Source organism: Limanda limanda, chromosome 9 (assembly GCF_963576545.1).
Source record: "Limanda limanda chromosome 9, fLimLim1.1, whole genome shotgun sequence".
NCBI lineage: Eukaryota > Metazoa > Chordata > Actinopteri > Pleuronectiformes > Pleuronectidae > Limanda > Limanda limanda.
The window spans coordinates 17,359,205-17,384,474 of record NC_083644.1 but is presented as its reverse complement, the minus strand read 5'-3'; the positions used below and the strand labels follow the sequence as shown (position 1 = coordinate 17,384,474).

The following is a 25,270-nucleotide window of genomic DNA, read 5'->3' as shown; positions in this document are numbered from 1 at the left end:
GAATAATGCCTACATCAAAGTTATATGCACATGCGCAGCACATTTTCAGAGCACTTAACAGGAAACATATTTTAAATGGAACATGCTCTTATTTAAAGTGGCTGTGATTATTTCATTTCCATTGTGACATTGTCTTGTACGATAACCGCAATAGACAAACACTTCCTGTAGTGTAAGACATCCAGGACAAAATGCAGTGCTGAACTTAAGGCTATCAGCACCACATCTCCCTGACTGGTGAAAAAAAATAATATCACAAACTGAAGTATCACAGAGGGGTCAGAGCAGGAGAGCAGGTTTCTTTCAGTTTTGGGCTTTTACGAGCCCCATTGCAGTATATTTGCACTGCAGCCTTCAAAATGCTTCCCAGGCCCAAAAGAGGCTTTGGCAAACTGAGGTATGCACCTCAACAATACACGGGGGTCTGTTTGCAGCCCAGAAGGCCCCTCTATAAACTCCCTGCACTGCACCTCAGTTGCCGTCGTCTCAAAATGGTATTTCAATCTTTCACTCGTTGACCTGAGCCTATGAGAAAGAAAACCACAATAGAGGGAAAATGTGTCAGCTTTAGTTTTAAGGCGAGGTGATTTGCTCCAGTGTGATGGCTCTGGTATTTTTGTTTCCTTTTGCTCTCAAAATCTTTTGCCTTCATCTTGTATTTTCTTCCCTCTTCTCCTGCCTCGGACTCTTCCACAGCAAAGTGACATGAACTCCTTCCTGTGGACAGTGAAGCGTTCACCTCCACATCCGCCCTCTTACTTATTCGGCACCATCCACGTCCCCTACAAACGAGTCTGGGACTTCATGCCCGACAACTCGAAGCAGGCTTTCTACAACAGCCCGAATGTTTTCTTTGAGCTGGACCTGACCGACCCTCGGACCATCTCTAAGCTGACCAGCTGTCAGCTGCTGCCCCACGGGGAGAACCTGCAGACTCTGCTACCTCGGGACTTGTACCGCCGCCTCAAACGCCACCTGGACTACGTCAAACACATGATGCCTTACTGGATGACCTCTGACCAGCGTGGCCGCGGCCTGTATGCCGACTACCTGTTCAACGCCATAGCAGGAAACTGGGAGAGGAAAAGGCCTGTGTGGGTGATGCTGATGGTCAACTCGCTGACAGAGTTGGACATCCGGTCCAGGGGGACGCCGGTGCTGGACCTGTTCTTGGCTCAGGAAGCTGAGAGGTTGAGGAAGACGACAGGGGCAGTGGAGCGGGTGGAGGAGCAGTGTCACCCCCTCAATGGGCTCAACTTCTCTCAGGTAAGAGGACGTTTGTTTTCACATTTTTGAGTGGATACACCGGGAACTCTGGGAAGTCGAGGGGTCATGAGAAAACCCTGGAGTTGTGTATCCATCTGCTTGTAGCATTGAACACAACAAGTTGGACTCAATAATCCACTGTAAAAGTTGAGTGTATGTGGTAAGATTTTGGGTGTTGCTCCGTCTTTGAGAGCAACAGCCTGAGAACGTGGGAGAAGACAATATAGGAAGAGACAGGGTGATTAAAAGTCTTCTGCTCGAGACAGCTTTACGGTTATGGATTCCCCTCCACCTCACTATACAAACACTCAACAGCTGAATCTGCAAAGGAAGAGATCAGGATGAGTAACGCACATCCTGAAAAGATAAGAAAAGGTGAGAAGAGCGGATAGTTCTCTCTTTCATTACAGCGGCCTGTCTGTCTGAGTGTCTGTGGAAACATGAGACTCTCACTGCAATCAGTTGTCGTTCATATACACTGTGTTTATGAGGTAGATGTAAGTATTTAAGACTAAATACACCATCTACAGGGAGTGTATCCATGTTTAATTTATAGTTAGATGACTTAATGCTTTCAAAGCTGAGTCACCTGGGTTAAATAGAAAGAGATATTTCTTCCAACTACTAGAGGTCCCTCTGGGATGAGGATGTTCTCTTCAACTCCCTCTACAACCTTTCATCTGCATTAAGGAGGAAAAACATCTCCGTATGTGTGTGTTTGTGTGTGTGTGTATTCATAACCGAACACATGTGCTTTGCATGCGCGGAACGCCACACACGAAGGCGCCATGTGAGCCTGCAAAACTCGGTGCGTGCACGTTGGTGGTGCATTGCAACAGAATCTGTGAAAGACCTAAGCCTACATGTGACGGGTCGCAGGTCTCTGGGGCTAATTTGAGAGGCAGTGGGCTCATAGCCTCTCCGCTTTCATCAACACCTCCTAACGACACTGTCAAAAACCGCACAGCATGCCCTGCACATGCCTGAGAGCTTTACTGCCCCTAGAAATAAGCTCAGCAAGGCCCATGGGCTTCTCAGTAATGAAGAGGACGAGTGGTTATGCTGTTAGGAAGGCTTTGCAGTTTTTGTAGTCTTGTGATTCCTGTGGACGTGCCCTTTTCTTGTTTTTAAAGTATTCATGTCCCTTGTTTTTATCAGCCTAAGTGACATATGCTGGCAGGCGAGGCCCCTAAAGGCAACACTGTCTTGAATGACACTGTAACCGAGTTGGTCCAACTGTAGAAACTGTGTCAATGTTCCTGGAGAAATTGTGTTTCACTTCGATCTTCATGATCTATCATTCCTCAGTGCTCAAAAGCCCAGGCAGAATACTCTGGATTTACAGTGGACAGTAAAACTTTTACAAGACAGGTGCTCAAATTCAGATAAGAGTTTTATTGCCATGGAAATTCTGTCAAAATGGGATCACGGATAACTTGAGTTTCACCCCTCCACAGCACGAGCACTGCCGGTGTGCAACTTCCAGCCCCCTGGTTTCCAGAAATGTATGAGCACAATTCAGAGCCCAACTGAAACTGACATGGAAACCATTATTCTCAATTATAATAATTTGTGATTTAATCTGAACACTATGGTTGATTGGATCCCTCTATGCTTCACTGCAACAGCGATGAGGTCAGAGGAGGATGGATAGACAGAAAGTCAAAGAGAATATGCGTGGGTGGGAATCAGAAGAAAGGGAACTGAGACACTGGAGAGAGGGAAAGGCAGAGACAGAGACTGACTGCGGAGCAGAGAGAGAGAGCCAAGGCAGCCGAGGGGTTGAGAATGCACAGAGACTGATGTACATCGTCTCACCACTAACGCTAATCTGAAACATGAGCGATTCTTTACAGGGAAGTTGGGAGAGGATCCAAACTCTGCCGGCCCACATATTATTTGTTCTCAATAAAGAAGTAGCTGCTTACAATATCCTGTAATTTAGCTTTTACAAATATAAACGCTGGTGATTTATCATCTATCACAATGTGGATTCGTCACTGGCACCTGGCAGTGGAGCAAAGCGCTGTAGTGGGAGACAGGCAGGTTTGTTCAGCTCTGCGGGTTACGTTGTCGTGCGGGGGAACCTGTGACCTTAGAGGATGTTGTTTTTAGACAAAAAGTGCTGCAGTAAATGAATTAACCTCTGTGGGGATGAGAGGGGGCGGAGCTGCTTTAGTGCAGTGATCCTTGGTGAGGTGGGTGATAGCAGAGACGAGGAGACGTTTAAGTCTGCCAGAGTCTGCGTAGACCTCTAATGAAGAGTCCCGTCTGTCTGAGGCTTCTTTATGGTCCCATTAGATATCAGAGAGGTGTGGATGACTCTGTGGGAGGGAGGTTATATTCTGTGGAAACAAAGACGGGTCATGATGCATGGTTCTTCTCTACTTCCGTGGAGGTTGATGTAAGTTGACAACTGGGCGAGCCGACCAGTACCAAAGTCTTTGTGAATGCACTGATTGGGAAGGGCTGGAGAAACCTTAGTGTCTCAGAGGGAGCTAGCAGTTCAACCAAATCTCAGAGATTCCACATCACCTATTATACTTCCTCTTCGGAGCCCTAAATTACCATCATGACTCATCAAGTAAATGTAATGTTTCAATTAGAATAATGTCTCAGAAGATGCAAGGTTATTTTGAAATCTGTTGAATTAGAAACAAGAAATTCCCTCTCTCAGCAGTCAGCACCATGACAATGGTGAACAGCATCAAACGTCAGTGGCTTATTTCCACCTACATACTGTATATTTTTGGAGATAAGACGCGGAACAAAAATGGATTTATTGCGCAGCTACCTTTTGGAAACTTGAAGGTGGCTCCAGCCTGTGGGCCTCTCTCTCTCTCACCAAATAAACACCCGTATTTATTTTCCCTGGGTCACATTGCAGCTGAGGCCACTGGCCCATGTCGGAGAGAAATTACATCATGTCAGTGGCGCCTGTCTCCCTGGGCATGGGTCAAAGGTCATGGCGGGAGGTGGTTGTGGAGCCGCGGAGCAGCAGAGCGGTGAGGAGACTGGCAGTCTGCTGGGGTCAGTCTGGGCACTGCTGAGCAGGCACAGGCAGGCAGCACCCAAATCTGATAGAGTACCTGGCTCGGCGTCTGGTCAGGCCGAGTTTCCATCAGCTCGAGCTATTTTGTGCTAAGACTTGTGTGAGAGACAGATTGTGCGTGTGTGAGAAAGAGACAGAAATGGCTCAATGGCTGTCGGCACACCTCATGTTGCCACGTCAGTGCTGCAGAAGGGGCTGCGTAAGGTTTTTTAAAAGATGGTGGCGCCGTAGGTGACAGACTCCAGTTTCCTCCCAGCAGGAGGGTTGTCCTCCTCCTGGTGAGAAGGATCTTTGTTTACAGCCTCACTGTCGGTCGGACATGTCTATTTCCATCAGGGCAGCTCCTGTGCCATCCTGTGCACTGAAGCTGACGCTGCAGTCTAACATGTGCTGTGGTCACAGCGTGACGCCTTAAATCCTGGAGATGTAACTGAAGTATCATGATAATGTATTTCTTGAGGATAAATTATCTGAAACTGGATGATGTTTAGGATTTCTAATACACTGTATGAATGAAACTGTATAATGAAAGGCACTTGGTGTCTTGAACAGCAAACTCTGAGTTTTAAAATCGTGTCCGTCCGAGCCAGAGACACTCCCTATAGACCCAACAGAGTTTCCCATAAGTCTTTGTTATTTCACAAGATATTCTTTGTGATTTGTAGTTGTGTTTGGTTTTCCAATTCAGATTGGACTGCATAGCCCAGGGATAGAAGTCAATGATTTGAAAATGATTTTAAATCAGTAAAAGTAAAATACAGCACACATCCAGGAGGAATGTTTTTCTCTGAACAGATCCAGAAGTTTCTGGCCGTGCATGGCAGCTTCTTGACGTGCAGTTATGGTAAGCAAGCAACTGTAATAGTCTGGGCCCAGGGTAGTGAACGTCTCCAAAGACTGGGCATGGTTTCTAAGAGAAACAGCAGAAATGAAATCAAAATACGATTCCCATGCGTTGTATCAAATCATGCAGAATACTTTGTCTTTCTTGGATCGTGTTCACCTAAACAGGACATCTTTAAAGGGAGGAATTAAGTAACACCAAACCTTACCCATTTCCAAATATTTACATTTCATGACGGGTGTGTAAGTTTAGGTTTGAAGGGACGGAGTCTGACTGATGGAAAAAGCGATTTAGTGTCTGCACTTGCTCGTCTTTTCTCTGACCTCCTCATTCCTTTTGGATTTCATTTCAGTTCTTCTCGCTCCCTATCTTACTCCCTGACGTGTCCTGAGGCTCTGGTTGTCTCATTGCTAAACCATTGCTCATCTGCACACACACACACACCATCATACACACACACACAAACACTGGGTGGAAAAAAAAAAGGTGGAAGGAGAGGAGGAGAAGGGGAAGAGGAGATTACCTTTAAAGTGTGCTGGCGACGTGTATCCCCTCTTTAAGTGTGACATCTGAGGGTGTTTCACATCTAAGCTATAATTACCTGCGCAAATATGTGGAAAACTGCAGGGCTCCACGTATCAGGTCGATCATCTGGTCCCGTCGGCAGGCAGACGGCAGTCCCACTGTTGCACTAATAACTTAATAGGCCCCTTAATGACCAAATAGCCTGCTGCCATCCAGAAGCACTTAGACAATTATGTGCTGGCCAGAACACTGCACGATGAGGCGAGATGGAGGGAGGTAGAGAGGCAGATATGGACGAAGAGAAAACCGGGACACCGTGCACTTGACAACTGTTTTGAAACCCAGTTTCTTTTTCTCGATTCATATTTATACAATGAGAAATTAGAGGTAAAAGAAAAAAAACAAACATGTTACAGCCACGATTTGAGTTTGATGTTGATGGGAGAATAATACATTGTGGCTGCAAGAAATGTTCCGTTTAAAGTAAGTGCCACAATTTTAGCATTTTCTTAACTGGAAAAACGAAGTCTGCCTCACTCTCTCCACTTGCCTGCACTTACTCATTTATTCAAAGTTGACAGTGGCAAGTTTTTCGAACAAATAAATCATGTGGCGATGCGGAGAAAAAAAGTGTTTGTCTTGCTCGGGTGGACTTCTTTATTCTGCTGAACTTTGTTAAAAACTTTCAACAATCAATAAACCTGCTTTTCTGCTCGTCTATAAACTCCAGTCCAACAGAGGTCACATCCCTTTTCTCACTCGAGTACCTGAGAGACCGGCCGTAATGACTCCACCATATTGTCGCTGAGACTGAGTAGCAGAGTGTAGCAGGTCCGAGCGCTCCTCCATACTTTGGCGTCCAGTGTGCCAGATCTTTCCCTTCGCCCACATTCTGCCTTTGCTGGAGAAAGTGAGAGTTCCTTTCTGTCCCTTCTGCTCCTGTCACACTGTGGATCCATCCTCCCTCTGCGCACACACACACACACACACACACACAAACACACACCATATTTGCATGTTACATATTAGCTCATCACAACAAGGGAAACTGTAGTAAATTGTATAGGCTGTGTTTTCTGCTGGAAGGGCAGGTAGTTTCCATAAAGGCTGAGGTTAATCTCAGGTTGTGTGAGCCAGAGGCTGATTGATCACAGACAGGAATGTGACTGACTGATTTCCTCGGAGACCCACTTGGCCCCTCTGGAATGTTGTTGTCTTTTGGGACGGCGTTGTTTAATAACCTTTGTTTAACCAGGTTAGCCCTGCCGACAGCAGCAGATCACTGTACAGATCTGCGGAGCACAGTGTGTGCTGCTGCAGTTTGTGCCTTTTCTCTCTTTTAGATTATATCCCTCACGACTTTATTCTGTTTTAACTGTGGGAGGGGTTTTGAAAACAGAACAACAGTTTATAGCTTTGTTTCTCCAGGTGAAAAAAAAAACATTTTTGTTGTTGCACTTTTTGTTGTGACTCAAATTTCAAAGTAGAAGAAATAAAGACTGAACGCTTGAGAGAGAAGTGTGTATAGACTGTGTATGAAGATGGACAACATGTGACCTATCCCTCCCACTATCCAGAAATGAAGCCAAAATATTCAGAACACGAAAGCCTCCATTTTGCGTATTTAGATCCTTGAAGTAGAGATTGGGACCCGCGGCATCAAGGTCCCGCTAATACACGGACTCGACTAATCATGAATCAGTTGGAGCTGTCAATCATTTTGTCACTTTTTTCACTTCATTTTTATGACTTCAAATAAGAAAACCCAAATTAACAGCAAAACGGCGTGATAAGAACTACATTAAATGACAGAAATAATCTTTGAGAAAAAATATTTGACGTGTATTACAGTAACTTGGCTCACATCCCATCCCTTAACATGGAGGAGGTGACATTTTTACCTATACTGTTGCCAGCCACCGGGTGGTGATTGAGAGATTTTTGGGAGCTACCATATCTTCTGTTTATGGTTGAAACTCTGGCTCCTTTCTCACATGTTAACAACTCACCAGTCACCATGTGAAGTTGGCTTGAACATCTGAAGATATTCAAGAATCCAATAAGTGTTTCTGTTGAAACATGCTGGCTGGATTTCTGAAGTTTTTTAACTGCAAAAGAGCTGGAGCTAGAATTTAGATTTCTGTCCACACCATTTATCTTTAAAGTTAATATAAATGCACAGCAGCCATAACTAATACCCTGAATTATTGCTAATAAACATAGGATGTGAGACAGCAGGACCTGACTTTTTATCTTTATGGTGGAAGAAAAGATTGCCAGTGCATTATGGCATGTTCGGTGGTCCGAGATGAACTCAGTGTAGTTGCCTGCCTGTGACATCAGCCACACACACACTACCACACCTCTTACACACCACTGGCCTACAGTCATAAATAAGTGCCAGCAGAGAACAAGTGAGCGTGAGTGAGTGTGTGTGTGTGTGTGTGTGTGTGTGTGTGTGTGTGTGTGTGTGTGTGTGTGCGTGCGTGTGTGTGTGTGTGTGTGTGTGTGTTGAGCCAGGCTTGTCGGGGATTAGGTAGCATTAGCGGAGCCCTCTCACTGAACCTGGTTTTAATGTGACCCATGCTTCTTCGCTGGCCCCTCTGCCCTGTCCCCATTATACACAACCCAGTGGACCACTTCAGCTCTACTTACAACCTGCCCCTGCACCTCTCACCTTTCTTTACCCCCTTTTCCCCAAAACATACTTGTTCACGCTCGTTTGCACTCTTACCTCATTTATTTGCATGATCCTTGAAGAGAAATAATAAAGTTTTATGGAGGTTTTTTTCTCCAGTCAGAGGGGAACCATTTTTTTTGCTAATAGTGTGTGTCACACATAGAGAGGTGAATTAGAAGGAGGGTTTAATTAAACAATCAAAGCAAAGTCAAAGCAGATTGAGTATAACTGGGTACTTGGTCTTTAACATTGTTTTCAACCCTGTCCCCTGGTTTGTTTGTCAGCAGGATTACGCTGCTACTGAATAGATTTCCACAAAACTTGGGATAAGGATGAGACATGGGCCAAAAAAAATTTGTTAAATTTTGGGGTGGATTTGGAAAAATGTATGGATCAAGTATTTTTTTTCCCACTTTCTCTAACATTGCGAGATTTGCATGTTTCGCCATTTCAAAGAGAACAATTCATGGATTTTAGAGGACTGCAATTTGTGAGTGTTTTCAATTTGGTGACGATCCAAATAAAAATCCAGATTTAACTGATTTAAATGTGGTTTCCAATGGGGACTGTTGGCCCTTGGCAAAGGTATGGGCTCTACTGTGTGCCATTCTAGTTCTACTTCTGCCAAAGTGCTTATGTTTTTGTCAGTGTTTCTATGTGTGTTTTTCTTTTACACAAAAACTTTTCAACCTATTTCCATAACTAGTGTGGAGGGGAAGGGACCTGACTTCAACTTTTTCTCAGAGAATAATTCATGAATCTCGCTGAAAACAAAATGGTGGAGTTATGCCCTTTACCAAATTCCATTCTAGTTGTTTTTATTTTCATTTAGGTGAATCTCTCGTGTTAAGAGACACATGTCCTTTATTTGCCTCATGAGGTAGGTAATACTGTTGTTGAGTCTTGTAAACCACTGATGTCATGCTCATTCAGAAATATAGAGGCACTTAAGAAGAATTAACTACAATGGCTGCCACAGACAGACTGGGCACGACTCGGTCCCCAAGTCCCTGACTGATGTGAAAACTGCTGGTTGGAGATCTTGAAACAAGGCTCCACTCGTAAACTCTATTAAAGACCACATAAATCTCCGCCCCCAGGACACAATCAGGTACACCGCCACCCTTTACTCACACACACCCCTCCATAACAGTACCTCCGAGGCAGACTGATAAACCAGCACAGAGACACGCAGGAAAGACACTAAGTAGGCAGACAGGGTGGGTTGTATAGAATAGGGGAGTAATCATTGAGAAAAAGGAGGAGGGAGGGCAGACAATCTGACTGACTGGTGGGCGGCCAGGAAAGAAAGATGGTAGAGAGACAGGGAATCAGGAGACAGGCCTTCGAACAATTAACAAGATGTCAGACAGACGTGCTCTGGTACCAGCACCCGCAGTTTTGCAGGGACTGATTACTTTGGAGATAAGTGAAAGCACGGACTCAGAGTTTCACAGGTTTCACTCGGCTGAGTCACCAATTTGAAAAATGTTACCATCTGTACAAACCTTCTTCCTCCCATTACAGACCTGGTTTCAGTCGCTCTCCTCTGTGCTCCAGCCTCGCTCCTCCCTGTGACGCATGACAGAGGGATCTATTTTGTGCCTGTGCGTTTGAAATGAAATTAAGCTGTGTGGGTGCACAATATGCTGATGCCTTCATGTGCGTTCGGTTGATTTTCAAATGCTGTATCAGCTTTAGTAGGGACTAAATCAGCAAAGTGTCGGACTTGCATTTAAAAACCTGACCGATGGAAACAGGCCTTCGGTTTCCAAGGTCCTCATCAAAATCTTTCAGCCACTGGTCAATAAATCTGTTTTTACCCCGGCCTGCACTCAGTAGCTCAGCGATTTATTTGTGCAGTCAGGCCTTTGTTTCACCTTTCAAATTAGAGTTCCCAGAGCTTTCTCTGAGCCAGATTGACAGAGCGAGCTGGTTGCCCTATCCTTGCCCTCTGGATGACCTCATCCTTTTGACTAAAGCCCCGGTGCAACCCCCCTCTTCTCCAGCGTTGCCGCTGAACATGACTTTTTCAGTTCCTTGGAACGACTAAGGCCGTATACACTTGGACCTTGCAAATTTACAAATTGTTGAATGAAAACTTGGATTGATGGAGATTATTTTCACTTCTTGTGCGATATAAAATTAGTCTACTGTAAAGTTTGGGGTGCAGCAATCCTACACAACGGATACCTAAAGGAGCATATCCAGCTCAGATTTGCTTGTGTGTCTACTTAACATTACACCTTGGAGGCAGTGTTGGCGTAAATCTGTTAAAAGTTAGTAGTTTAAAGGCTTACTTCCAATTTTCTATAGCAATAAAAAAAGCTTATCATCAACAGTAACAGAAGAAGTATTGGTTCTGGCACCATTTAGGCAACGTAACAATTTTAAAAGTATTGATTTACCACCTGTACCAGAAAAGAAAAAAAAAACCTACTGCTGTGGAAGATAAATGAGGTAAAGGACACTAACATACTGTCCACTCTCCTGAACTCTTTCAGTTTCTATCCTGGGTAAAACTCGTATCCATTTGGCACATAAAAGGGATACAAAATAATGATAAAATTGGCTGCCCTGCTGTTGACGTGTGACCTGGTCAATCCTTAACACGAGAGAAAGAACCAAAAGAAAAGGGGATTACGAGAAAGAGAAGTCAAAGATCAGGGACAGGAGCAGGCAGCGGGGATAAAGAAACAGGAATAACCCCAAAGCTTTACTCTGGCAAAATGGGAAAGAGAGGAGAGGAAAATAAAATAGTCCAATTTGGGGGTACTGGAGGGAGCAAAAGCAACAATAACACAGGAAACCTTTCACTCTCTCTACTCAACAGTTTCCTCTTTGCCAAAACACAAAAGACAACAATAAAAAAACACATAAACGATGCCTCTGTGAGGTTTTTCTCACTTCTCTCCTTTTGGTCAGTGTGAGTCCCCCCCCCCCCCAGCTTCCCTCACATCACGGTCAATTTCACCTGTCATTCTCCAGTGGAGTTTTTCCAACACAGTTCTTCTACCTTTTCCCAAGGCACACGGTCTCTTGGCGTCCACTGGAACAGTTTAAATATAATATCAAACATATGGCAAAGTTTATGGAAGGTAAATGAGATGAGAAATCAAATTTACTTACGAGAGTCGTATTGGGACCACGGTCTCCGAGGGGGTGCTGTTGTTTAGGAAGAGCCCAAATGATGGGCAGCTGTTATTACAGCCACAAACTGGGCTGGGGGGAGAGGTTGAGATATAGGGGATCGGATGAATGATGGGGGAGGATGGGGGAGAAGGCTCATGGGTGAGGAAAAACGGGGTGAGAGGGAGTCCAAGTTGAGCAAGAGGTGCTCTCAGTGGGTGGCTCTTTGCACATTTATTTCCCCGGTTCTCTTGAGGGTGTGCATCATGTGACGATGTGTAATTGGCCTGCGGTCACACCAGAGTTGTGCAAACAGATTAGCAGGGAAACATGTCAGCCTGAGCGGTGGCTGGAGTGGATGTGTGCCCGGTGTGTGAATCACAGCTGTGAGATTGTGTGGGAAATGTTTGATGGAGTTAAACCTTTATTAATGGTGAGCAGGTGGGGAGGCTGACTTTGTCGCGGACAAAATTTGTTGTCGTGGGTCCACGTGGGAATGTCTGCAGCTCGCTTCTTTAGGGGCAGTTACACAAAGCATATTGAATACACACACATTCATCCAGATGCAGATTTTCAATGCTTCATTTGCGTCGACTAAATTAAATTATGTTTGCACGGTACTCATATATTCCAGAGGTTCAATGTGGTTTGAGGACACTTGAGGATATAAATCTTGGTTTCTTCCAGAAAGCCTGGCTGTGGGCCGAGCTACTGCACCACTGCACACACACTGAACAGATGATGAATGCATGGTCTGCTTTAAGATTCAAAAATCTCTCACAGCAAGTGCGCAGCTGATATACACAATTCAACTTTTTTTTCTGTTGCGAGAATGTTAATAAAATTTCAAAGCAGTGCTTTGACATATTGGGAAATTCGATTGTTTGCTTTCCTGCCAAGAGTCTGATCCCACTCTCATATCCAATACCGTGCAAGCAGCCGATCAGCTTAGCTTAAAGGCAAATTCATGGTTTCACTGTTCACGAGTCTGCTACGTGTCCTCATGATGTCAATGTCCTCATCTACAAAAGTCTGCTAGGATATGTACGGACACCTATGTGGACGTCCGTGTGCAGCCCATGGTTGTTTGGGTCCAGGTACAATATTTCCACCGACTGGAATGGAAACCAGGATCAGGTACACATCCGTATTTTCAGGACGAATGGAACCATGGGAATGTAAACGGACAGGGAATGAACAAAGTATTGTCAACTCCAGTGAGACTTGAAACAAGAAGAGAAACTTGTCTGGCTCACTAATCAAAATGTTGTCTTTGACTTCCATGGGTGTCTGCTGGTTTCCTGGCAACCAGACCTATCACAATGAAAAAACAGTCAAATTAAATATTTTTTACTAAAACAGCAATCCACGTCTGAACTGTTAAATAAGAGAAAGAAACTGTCCTGCTGAAATAAAACTTCCTCAGCTGATGTTTGCTCTGGGAACAGACAGATTCTGCACAAGCGAACATTCCTGCAGCTGAGCTGAGGAGACGGACAATCAGAGGGTGTCAGGAAGAATAAAGAGCCAGGCACAAATCTCATGTACGCACTGTACCAGCATTCAGATATGTGAGTTTAACTTGGCTGCAGAAAGTCGGTGTGTAAGCAGACGCACTTATTGGTTTCTGATGCCCCTGTCAGCTCGGTGCCAGACCACCTGCCTTCAGCTAGTAACAGCATCCCATAATAAACCACTTAATGTGAATGGCAACCATATTTTACCCTGAAATACTTCAATTCCTATATCGTCAGGTCTTTTATTTCCAGCTGGTTTCTGGTTCAGGTAAAGGCATGTTTGTAATAGTTTCTAGCTCATTGTATAGAAAATAATTTTACACATTTAAAAAGTATTCATGTTTTTTCTGGTACCACTTATTTAAAGCAACTTTAATCAGAGCATTTGTTACTAATTTGTATTGAATCCTGGTTCGGCCTTTCTGTGTGGAGCATGTTGTCCATCTGAGTGTGAATTGTTCTTAAGTCTCTATGTGTCATCCCTGTGAATGCTCAGTGTCTGCTGGGATTGGCTCCAGCTTCTCTGTGACCCTACAAATAAAAAGTAGAAGTTATAGCTTATGGATGATGATGGATCCAGTGAAGCTTTTCATCGATATAAAGCTACGTTTTTGTTTCTGTAGAATAATAAACTCTTAACCATATAGTATCTTTAGTGTATTGTGGTTTTTTTGCTTATGTAAAATTGACAGTTCTCTCATGCACTGTAATCAAATGACAGAGGCTGAGAAGAGGAGCTGCCGCAGTCTGATGAAACCGATGTGTTTTCTGAACATTAGAGCATATAAACCTTTTCCTTTCCTTCAAAAAATAACCTCAATTAAGATTATAAACCTGAATATGAGCAAAATATGTCTCCTTTAAATCAACCAATTGGTTTGAAGTTTTTTGTGTTAGTAATTTTGTTGGCTTCCTGTAGTGGAATTTTACTTTGCAGTGATGGTGTTTGGAGTAAAGGGCTCCACGGTGATGTTCCTCTGCCACTGGTCTTGAACGCTGGTGGCCCTCATCATCCAATGTCATGCTGCAACTTTACCGAACCTGATAATATGAACAATACGTAGTGGGTGCAGTGTGAGCCAAACCATCCTCTGGTTCACATGAACAAATTCCATGTTTTGAAATATTCTTCTGCTGTTGACTCTCTCAGGTAATAGCATCAACGCCTCAGGCGGCCGTCAGAGGCCTGACAGACAGTCGGTGCAGACAAACGTGCCATTATTGTCAGCCAAAAGCTAGAGAAGCTCAGAGCAAATGAGAATTGGAATGGAAACACAAGTTTATTTTATCCGCTTGCCAAAATGCGAGGGGGGAGAGTGCATGAGAGACACGGAGAAAGAGAGACAGGGAAAGACGGAGCGAGGGAGGCCAGGCCCCCTCAAAGCCTCTGTAGTCAGCTCTGGTGACGGCCAACCCAAGCACTTGAGAGCAGTGTGAATGGCTTTTTAATGCATGCTAACAGCCACGGTATTTAGTGGGATGTGGGGGATGGATACGCTGAATGATCGGAAGATTGGAGAATGGATGAGAGTGGCGACAACGTTTTGGACACAATGTCCCAGATGACCACTACTGTAACGCCACTGCCGTCGCCACACATGGCTGCAGGACTCAAGTGCAGTCTGGGTTTCATGCTCTTGAAAGAATTTTAAAAAATCTGTGGTCTTTGCTCTGACTCCCTTCTCATTAATCATTTCGTCCCAGTATTTGTCTTGAGGTCTTGTTATTTTTTCCTGAGACTGACACGAATTAAGTCTCAATTATGTGGAAATTACAGCGGTAATTGCCGTCATTTCTGGAATATCTATAGATGAATGTCCAACTGGCTACTGATTATACACAAACTCAAACGGGAATGATACACTGTGGAGAAATGCTATCCAATAAAAGTACAATACAAAGTCCAATATACAATTAATTATGAGCCTGACAAAATTGCACACCATTGGGTGATGGTCAGAGGGAAGACATTGGCTCGTCTTTGCCTTGGACGTGATAATGATCTGCAATGATTTATATTTTCCGACAGTTGCTTCAAGAAAAGAGTTGTTCAGCGTTGTAGAGCTGCAGAGGTTATAAAAGTTTAAGGAGTAAAAGTTATCACAAAATTACTTTCACTGTTTTTATCTGTTGACCAATTTTTGAAGATCAGTGATTAGAACTGCAGAGCACTGTGTGTGTGTGTGTGTGTTAGTGTGTGTGCATGCTTTTCTACATTAGTGTGTGTGCATGCTTTTCTACATTACCCTATTTCTGCTTCCACATACAAGAGAAGACGAGTGTCAAGTCTCCTTGGAAAAAACAGGCATTTATAAAAAAAGACATGACCTTTGACCTTAGCAAATTTTTTCTATTGTAAAAAAATGTTGGGTCCGCTCTACAAATAGCGGAGTGCGTAATTTGTGTGTTCTGTCATGTTATGGTTTAGTTTTACGCTTTATTGCCAAGAGAAGCGAGTTGTGCCAGATAAAGGGAGAGAGAGCGAGCTCGCATGTGCAAAAGGTTTCAATAAATTAGACTTTTACTGAAAAACTAAAGATTTTGTAAATCATTTCATTGGCCTTGCTGTCGTAAAAGTCGAGCACATGTTATGAATAGGAATGCACTTTATGTCAGTCCAAAAAACCCCCAAAAAGAATAAAAACAACCAGAGAAAACCACAGAGATCTATTTTTATCGTGTTAATCAGAGGAGGAATACTGGTCTATGAAAATCTGTCAGATCATATAAACCACATAAACTTTGTATCTATCTTACCTCAAGCCGGCTGCTGTTTACACAAAACAGCCCTGGACTCAAACAAAAGCTGGAACGCTCCCTGGAAACCCAAAAGATGAGGATGATGAGAGGAGGAAAGAGACTGAGACGTAGAACAGGACATGTTGGAAGAGGAGATAGACAACAGACAGAGATATTACAAGGCAGCCTTTCATTTTGATTTCGGGGAGAATAAAACTACTCCTGTAGTTTCTTCAGCTGCTTCTGACTCAAATATCAGTAGACAGCATGAGATCTTTAGTTGTTAAATTCAATCTACTTTTGTATTATGTGTGTTATGTTACTTTTATGTCTTTCTGTAAGTCAATGTAGAGCATTTATTTGAACTTTTTATCAAAGAGACACTGATATGAGCTGTCTCCTAATGTTGGCGGCACAAGAAGGTTCCTCGTTTGTTGTGTGGAGATTGTATGTTCTTCCCATGTCTGTGTGGGATTTGTCAAGCATCTCTGACTTCCTCCCAAAGTCCAAAGACATTCAGATTGGGGTTTAATAGGAGACTAAATGTAAGTGTGAATATAAGTGATACTGTCCAGATTGTACTCCAGCTCCCTCGGAAACCCTCAAAGTTTAAGTCATATAGATAATGGATGGATGGATGGGTGGGTGGATAGATAGAAGGAAATAAGGATCAATGGATTGTTTTCCAGGACCCCCACACAGCAAATTTTTCCTCTGTTTGTGGTATTCAGATAATCGCCGTAAAATTTAACTGAAAAAGCAGAATCTACATTCTAGTATATCACTTGTATTTTAATTTCTTCAATAAAACCCTTGAGGCCTGATCTCTCTCTCATCGCCGACCTTCACACACACACCGATCACACTCCGCTGGGACTGACAGATTATTTGTCCAAACCATCAGCAGATTCTGTGATGAGAAAAAAAAGGATTCGCAGAGTGTGACGTTTGATATAAGTCTGCAAGATGTTCCAGGAATTCCATCCGTCTTCACTCGGGCTAGCCTGGGATGGTGCGGACTGAGGAGGCGGCAGTTTTTTGGGTTGGGAGGGCGCCAAGTTTTTGTGAGAAATCTCCGGGAATCTGTGTTAGTGGAAGCTCCTCTCCACTCAAAACGCTCCCTGATGAACCAAAGATTGTGGATGAAATCGTTTCGAAGGATTTTTGCGCGAGGATAAGCTTTTCTGGGGCGGCACTGCCCACCCAGAAGAACTTGCTGATCAGCCTCTTGTAAAAGAAAAACTCGATTCCACTTTCCCTCCCACAGAAACACAAATAAATTCCTTTTAATCAGCCACAAGTTCTTCAGGGGCTCGTTTGGCAGGAATGTAACTGAAACTAAAGGTAACATTGTTCACAAGGTGTAGATGTGATTGGGTAAGCTTGATTTCTCTCTTCCTCTGTGGGTCTTTCATAAAACTGAGGATTTTTATTATTTAAAGTGGTACAAAGTACTCCAGAGTTGTTTAGGAACGTTCTCTGAGAATCATTAATCAAACGCAGCATAAGAAATAACTCAACTTATGATTAATTTCAAATTCTCCGACGTCGAGAGACATCCTTGGCTCCTCCCTTCCTGTCTGTCTTCTATCCTTCATGTTCGCCGCTTCCCTCCCTTGGCTTCTGTCGCTCTCTGGAAGTTCTGAGGGGGGAAAAGGTCCCGAGTTCAGGTCCTCTGGAAGGCGATCCAAACCGCGTGCTTACGAGAATGCCAAGCCTAACAGGGACTGACAGCTCATCGAACGGCTGCGTGTATATATGTGTACATGTGTGTGTGTGTGTGTGTGAGGGTTGGGAGTTGGTGTCAGAGCGTGCCAAAGGTCTGTGTGCATTTATTACGAGAAGGCAAACGTCCCTGGTTAAGTTTAATAACTCAATAATAACATATTTTTCTCACACACATGCATGAAGGAATGCGCCCACATAAACCCACTTAAAAACAAGAGTTTAATTGCACACACCCACTGTTTAGATGCACGATCCAGTCAGCTATAATAACCTTTAAGGAATCTGATTGGAAGACGGAAGGATAAGTGCTCCCATCCAACCTCACTCACATCACGGCCATAACCATCATCTCTCCGCTCGTCTATATGAGCGCAGATGAGAAGCAGATGGGTCAGAGGGTAAGGAAAGAGAAACACGGAGAAGAATTTAAAAAACGGGTGTAAAGTCAGATAGAGGCTGAGGGGTCAGAGTCAGACAGGGGAGACGAAAAAGTGCCCAAGAGAAATTGTCCGGAGGGGAACAGAGAAAGTGAGAGAGCGACAGAGAGTGAAATGGAGATAAAGGCAGCCAAAGGGGGTCAGGCTGGGAGCGAGGGAACAGTCAGCCATTTTCAGATGAAAGGAATCCAACCAATCCCCTCAATGATAAACATGTGTCTGTGTCACCCATCCCAGGACTCGCCTCTCGTGTGTGTGTGTGTGTGTGTGTGTGTGTGTGTGTGTGTGTGTGTGTGTGTGTGTGTGTGTGTGTGTGTGTGTTGTTACAGACAGTCTGACTCCTGACACTGACAGTGCAGACGGTGATATACATTTACATACACACACACAGACACCTCGTCCACCATTTTGGCAACAGTAGGGGGGGGGAACACTGGGCGTGAGTGTTAACTGACACGAACCATAACACGCTCAACAAGGCACTGGAGCCAGATAACAACGCACTGCATCTCCTCCACTCTGCGCTCCTCTTTTCTCCTTCAGTCTGTCCTCGCCTGCCTCCCAACTTGCTGCTCACTTACACCTCCCGGGAGGAGACAGAAAAACGTGAACACCTTATGAAACAGCAGGCTTGAAGTAACTGAATCTGAATCACAATCCCCGAAATATCTTTAATAAATACCTCAAAATGTGAAGAACAGAACATATGTTTTAAGTTTTCACAAACAGCTTGTGAAACATAAACTATAATCAGGAGAACAGATCCTTCCAAAAACCATATTCGACAACACTATGTTTAACATTTGGTTAAGTTAAGACCCAAAAATGAAATGAATCAGTTTGGTGTGCTTAATATAAGTTATTGGTTAAGGTTACGGAAACAATTGATTAATCTGAGAGAACAACCCTGGTCACGCTATAAGAAACCAACCTGAACTATCAATGCGTCACACACCAATTGATTTGGATCTTTAATGGTTAGGTATTTCCTGAGTGATGGCTGCAGCCATGTTCCAGGGAGCAAAGAGGTCAACCTGATTAGTGTGCTAAAGATCGCAATGTGACTCATTGTACAGACAGTTGATGTAATTCCATTTTCTCTGACAATCATGGGATACATCCAAGGGCCTTTCAGCAACCTGACCTTATAAAAAGTTGCTGGACTCGAACCCCAGTCCCATGAATCATTCACCCTCTTCATCTTCTTACATGTACAGTATGTATATTGTTTTATTTTAGATCTAACTAGACATTGGTTTTGCCAAAACCCAAACAAGTAGTGAAAAAAACAATTAAGAAATCATGAAAATTAGAAAAACAACAATACGCTATAGCTGTAAGATGTAAATGCTCTGTTCTCAACACATGATCTACAGTCTTAGCATGTTCTTGCTCTTGCAAACCTCTATTATATTTTTTACTGCTGGGCCATGAGAGTTATTCATAGATGACAGAGGGTTTTATTACTTGAATGTAAATATGTAATATTGTGGGAAATACTAGAATGGCACTCAGTTGAGCGAATACCTCCGCCAGGGTCCAACATTCCTCTTGTAAAACCACGTATACATCTGCTAGATCAGGATTTGGATTTGAACCAAATTGCACACACTCATGAACATCAGTCTGTTACCTGAATCTTTTCATCATCATCCAAAGGATACTGTGGAAATGTGAAAAAAACTAAAACAAACCTAGCTTCCAAGGTTAAAGAAAGTGATTCCTGCATCCTTAGTCCGGATCCACCCTAAACTCAAAGGGCTCCGCCTTGGCCCATGTCCCGTCCTTCCTCTAAGTTTCGTAGAAATCCAATCAGTTGTTGTTGCGTCATCCTTCTGACAAACAAACAATAGACAGGGGCCCTTGGACTTTTTAAATTAAAATGATCAAATACACTGAGGATGTGAATTGTGCAACAGAACAATGGACATGTTGATAGTGCACACAAAATGGGACATTTCAGCCAAACAAGGATCTGTCTCTAACCTAAATTCAATCTTAACTCAGAGTCACATCACAAGCCTCAATGCACAGTTCATCATTTTAAAATCAGATCTGATCTTCCCTTGTTGACGGTTCACATCCATGTTTCTAAATGACATGTGTCCAGATCGGAATACATGATGTGCGAGAACAACAATGTTATTTGTCTCTTAGTCAAATGGTAAACATAATATATAGCTGTGCTGCAGCATCAACATATCCATAGTTCAGCCCATGTTTGAAAGCAGCTCCAGTCTCCACTTTCAACGATCTAAGCTGTTTTCATGACTTCCCCTGTTTGAGTGTTTGCTTTTGAGATAAAGACGCTCCAGAGTTAAATGTTTTTTTTACTTTTTTTAACGGACTTTACATTTTCCTCTGCATTTACTCTCCCTTCATCCACTCTTGTCTCCTCTCCTCTTCACCAGTCAGTCAGTCCATCACTCAGGGAAGTATAACCCCCCGAGAGACGGAGGTTGAGAGAAGGGCCTCTGTGGCTCAATGTTGACTCACCCACCTTCTTGGAGCGTTGCCATGGCCACTGCCAGCCTGGCCTGAAATGAACCAGGTGGGGGTGTGGATGGCGGCGGGTGTGGGGGAAGCAGATGGAGTGATCAGGGGGTCAGGGAGGGAGAGGAAATGAGGTGGAGAGGAGAAGATGGTGACCCGGGGAGAGGAGGACAAAAAAAAGAGGTGAAAGCGGAGAGACGGAGAGGTTTTTGCTCGGCGGGGTAAACATTCTTTCAAAAGGTTACTGCAAACATCAGTGTGTGTCTGCGGGATTTTCTTCATCTTTGAGTTCCAGCCTACGTGTTTGTGTATGTATGAGTGTCTATACCAGGGTTTGTTTAATTGTGTGTTACATCCTTTTTGGTATTTTCACAACAATGGCTGTGGTGGACGGGGTATTTATTTGTGAGGGCTGCAGAGTACTAGCATTGTTTTCCTATTCTTCTGTTGTAACCCTGAGATGTGTAAGGCATCTGTCCACAAGCGTGTGTGTGTGTGTGTGTCTGTGTGTATGTAGCCATTAAATCCATGGCTACTCACCCTTAACCATACTTTGACGATTGGGTCACTGACACACACTCATGCATGCAGGAGAACACATAAACACTCACCCACACACTGAGACTGGCACTGTGCGATGTGGCTCCACTTCTACTGAGATGACTTTGACAGATAGTGTTTTCACTAACTCACATCTGTATGTGTGTGTGTGTGTGTGTGTGTGTGTGTGTGTGTGTGTGTGTGTGTGTGTGTGTGTGTGTGTGTGTGTGTGTGTGTGTGTGTGTGTGTGTGTGTGTCACATAACAGTCTCATTGCTGGAGCCTCCGCCTTGAATCTAGCACTTCAAAGCCGATGTGAAGCTGGTCCTAAATCAACAGTGATCTAATAAAATCCAGTGTTAATTAAGATGGGCTTTGGCCCAGCAGGGAGTGTGGTGAGATGGAAGCAGAACTTGGAAAAGAGAAAGCTCACGTACGATGAGACTCTGCCACAAGTAATACGCATAAAAACAGGCAGGGCCACGATGAAGCAATTCCTCTTTTCAGACCACGTTAGTGCACAAAGACAAAGTTCAGACCGGCGGTTTGAAGATCATCTCTTACAACAAGGACTAAGTAAACAAATCTGGAAAATCACAGCAGCTTTGATGGGAAATTGTTTCCTGTATGTGGTGAGACTCCGAGGACTATTAATCTGACAAGTGCGCATAGCCTGCGTGTTTGTGCACGTGTGGATGCGGGACTGTGAGAATGTGTTTGTTTGTGTGTCTGTGGCTCCAGAGCCCGAGCAGACAGTTGACCTGCGGTGATCCAGAGAGAGATAACAGTGAGGTTAGGCCAGGGTCGAGAAGAAATGTACGTGCGGGTGTTTGTGTGTGTGTGCGTGTGGGTGTTACTTATGCTCTGGGGACCAAAATTGTCTAACTACACTCTAAAACTAGCATGTTAGAAATGTTGAATACAATTTCCCATTACATTATGTAGTTCTTATGGTAGCCCACATCCAATAGATCACTCATTCTTTTTTTCGGTTTTATTCTATGCATTGAAGACGAGCTGCATGAGTTGTAATCTTGTTTATCCAGTACTCCTCCCGTCTGCAGCAGCATTCCTCTCCATCAGTGTGGCCTGTTTGATGATTTGTGGCCCATTTAAAGCCACAATCCTGTGATCTGTTGGTCAGGGTGACCACAAGCCCTCAGCACGGCTGACAAACTCTGCCCTTGAGTGGGGGCTGCCAGGCCAACACACTAAGAGTCAATTACATACATAAGACAAAAAAAAAATCACAGACATACATAGACAGATGTGTGTGCCCAGTTATCTACGACCCACACACCTACACACTCAAACACTGAATTATGTCTCTTTCCTGCAGGCTGATCCCCTCGGTCAGAGGCCTGTGTTGAGCTGTGGTCCAAACCCAATGTTTTCCTTAATAGAGGGTATGGGTGCTAAAACTATTAGAGGCAGCAATCATAGTCTTAATCATATTGGATTTCTTCATACCAAGCAGTTTCCCTGGGAGGCTACAAGGCTGAGAGCTCTGGGTGGTTCGAGACTGGCTACATATGGAAGTGTATTCCAAATGTGCTCACCTCACAAGAAAGCAAGAAAGAAATAATTTTAAGTGTGTGTTGACAGAGTTATAGTATATTTTTGCATGTGCAGACATTTTTAGTTTTTTCCAGTAAGGTGCAAAGACGGATTAGAATAAACACATGTTCATTTTCTCATAATATTATTTTTGTTTAATTTTGGTATGCTTGCAAGTGTCCAGGAGGCACATATTCTGGTTCATAAATTTGATTTGGGATATAACTTGAAAAGTGTTTACATGCTCTCACTTTTCTCCCTCTTTTCAGCTACTGTCTGAAAGCCCAGTCTGATCTGATTGGCCATCAGGGACATTGTGTATGAAGTATTGACTGAACTACTGACGAGGTGTTCCAGGAGCAGTGTTTTCTGTGGGAGAGAGGGCTTCCCGTTAACTGACACTTTTGGCTTTTTAACTTTTCGGAACCTATTACATCCACAAAAGCCTTGCAAACGAGAGGAAATTAAAAAAAAACCTGAAAAAGCATAATATGTCACCTTTAAGTTTGAAAGTCATTAAATCAAACAGGATAGTAACAGCACCAGACTCTTACAAACAAAGATAATCCAGAGATAAAAGATCAGCCAAAAATACGACAGATCAAAATAAAACTGTAGGGATAAATTCACGAGTGCAACAAGCAAAGAGCGACAAAGCTCAGTCACTTTCATCAGGGTTTCGCTCCGTCTGCAACGATTCTCCGATTTTTCTCAATTTCTTTCTCGCACACACCCACGATCACACAAGTACATACAGACACGAACGCACAGAAATGAACCAAGGTTGTAAATAAATTAAGTGAGATTGCAAAAACATTCTCTACGACTTGGCCTGGGCTCAAATCAACAGGGCAAAGTGCCTAAAGTGCAGATTTATGAAATAATGAGAGTCTTATGAGAGCAGTTAAATGCTCCGTCTCTGATGTGACAGCCAGCAGCTCTCTTACCCAAGGCCAGCGAGAGGAAGAGCTACTAATCCACGGCCAGCGTTACTGTATCCCCTCCACCACATGTCGTCAGGACTCTGCCTTCCACCTCCAAACCACTGGCAGCAGAGCAGTTATTTCCCATATCCTTTCTCTGGGCTCTCTCTCTCTCTCCCGCTTGATGCATCTGTAAAATTTCTTGTCTGTTTGTTTGTGTGTTTTGCTCCGTCTCTACGTTGGCTTTGTGTCCTCTTCCTCTTCCTCAAACACAGACACATAAATATTGTTGTTTTCCTTCGTCTACATTTTCTCTGTCGCTCACAGACAAACACAAGCAATCACACGTCTCCACCTACAAATACATGTGTTTCTTTCCTCAAACAAAATAGGATAAACTGCTCTGAAGTTGCAGACGGACACATTTTTTTGTGGTTCGTAAAACATGATGAATTCTTTCAGAGTTCAAATTTCAGCATAAGCTTGAGCTGTCAGTGTGAAGTCCCATGAATTCATTGCTGTGAAGACTAAACCTTCTGAGTAATAAAGGAGTATTTCTGATGTCCTAACTTCATGAACTTATTTCCGCTTTTACAACCTTAACTATTAAAACATATTCCGATCAATGGAAGTACTTTTTGCTGACAAGTCAAAGTTGGAATGGCTCATTGCACAAAACGCAAGGATCAGAAGTTAGTTGATGTCTTAAACACACTCGTTGGCAGTTTACAGAGGAAAGTCTCATTGCACCAAAGGAAAACACCCAATTACTATCAGCAACATTTCTTACATCCCTCAGGGTTACCTATTAAGAATGATTGTTTTAGAGATTTTCAGGTTGCAGTAAATTTTAACATGTATCTGATGAGTAAGGGGCAGGTGACGGTTGAACAGAAAGAATTTCAATTGACAAATTGTCCAACTATGTCCAAAATCCAAGGTTTGCTGTTGTTTGGAAGGGTTGGTTGTCTGGTTGTCTTATAGTCCAGGCAGTGTAGCGTTTTACGACCAACTAATTGTAAAATAATTTTTTTCAGCATAGATTATTTCTATGAGGTGTCCAGAACAACATACTAAAAGTCCTAAGAAATCCTAGTTGAGGAAATATGTTTAATTCTCATCAAAGAATGCCAATAAGGCCTGGCAACAATACACCCCAAAAAGACTATTTTTTTCCTTTACTCCTATCAAAATAAAACTTTACACAATGAAATTAACCATGAAACGTAACATTTTTTGTATTACAAGTTTCTTTGAAAATGAATTGGAATATGCAAATGAGCTATACACTAATCGAATATGCCCCAAATACACCCAAATAGGCTTAATTTTTTCCTTTACTCCTACCACAATACAACTTTACATAGTAAAGGTATTTATGAAAAGTAACTTTTTTTGTATTACAAGTTTCTTTTGAAATGAATTTGACAAGCACATGAGCTCCACACTTATTGAATATGTCCTAATTTGCATAGGCAGAAACACCATTCATATGTATGACAAATACATACATAAATTCATTTTCAAAGAAACTTGTAATACAAAATTTTTTACGTTTCATGGCTACTTTCATTGTGCAAAAGTTTCATTTAGATAGGAGTAAAGGAAAAAATAGCCCCTTTGAGGGTGTATTGTTGCCTGGCCTTATTGGCACACATTGATGGGAATTAAACATATTTCCTCAACTAGGATTTCTTAGGACTTTTAGTATGTTGTTCTGGACAACTCATAGAAATGATCTATGCTGAAAAAAATTATTTTACAATTACTTCTATTTTTGGCTCCAAAATGGGTTACTTTGCCTGGACTATTAGAGGAAGGAGACACAACCTTTTAAATAT

At 43.1% G+C, this 25,270-nt stretch overlaps 1 protein-coding gene across 2 annotated transcripts in view; it reads left to right on the top strand.

Annotated features, from left to right (window-relative positions):
- The window catches only part of trabd2b (TraB domain containing 2B), a 66,804-nt gene that overhangs the window by 1,949 nt on the left and 39,585 nt on the right, over window positions 1–25,270 (top strand). For both annotated transcript variants that reach the window (XM_061078745.1, XM_061078744.1), the window contains exon 2: window positions 697–1,266. In XM_061078745.1, the coding sequence (XP_060934728.1) occupies window positions 697–1,266 (570 nt within the window). The remainder of the gene's footprint in view (window positions 1–696; window positions 1,267–25,270) is intronic.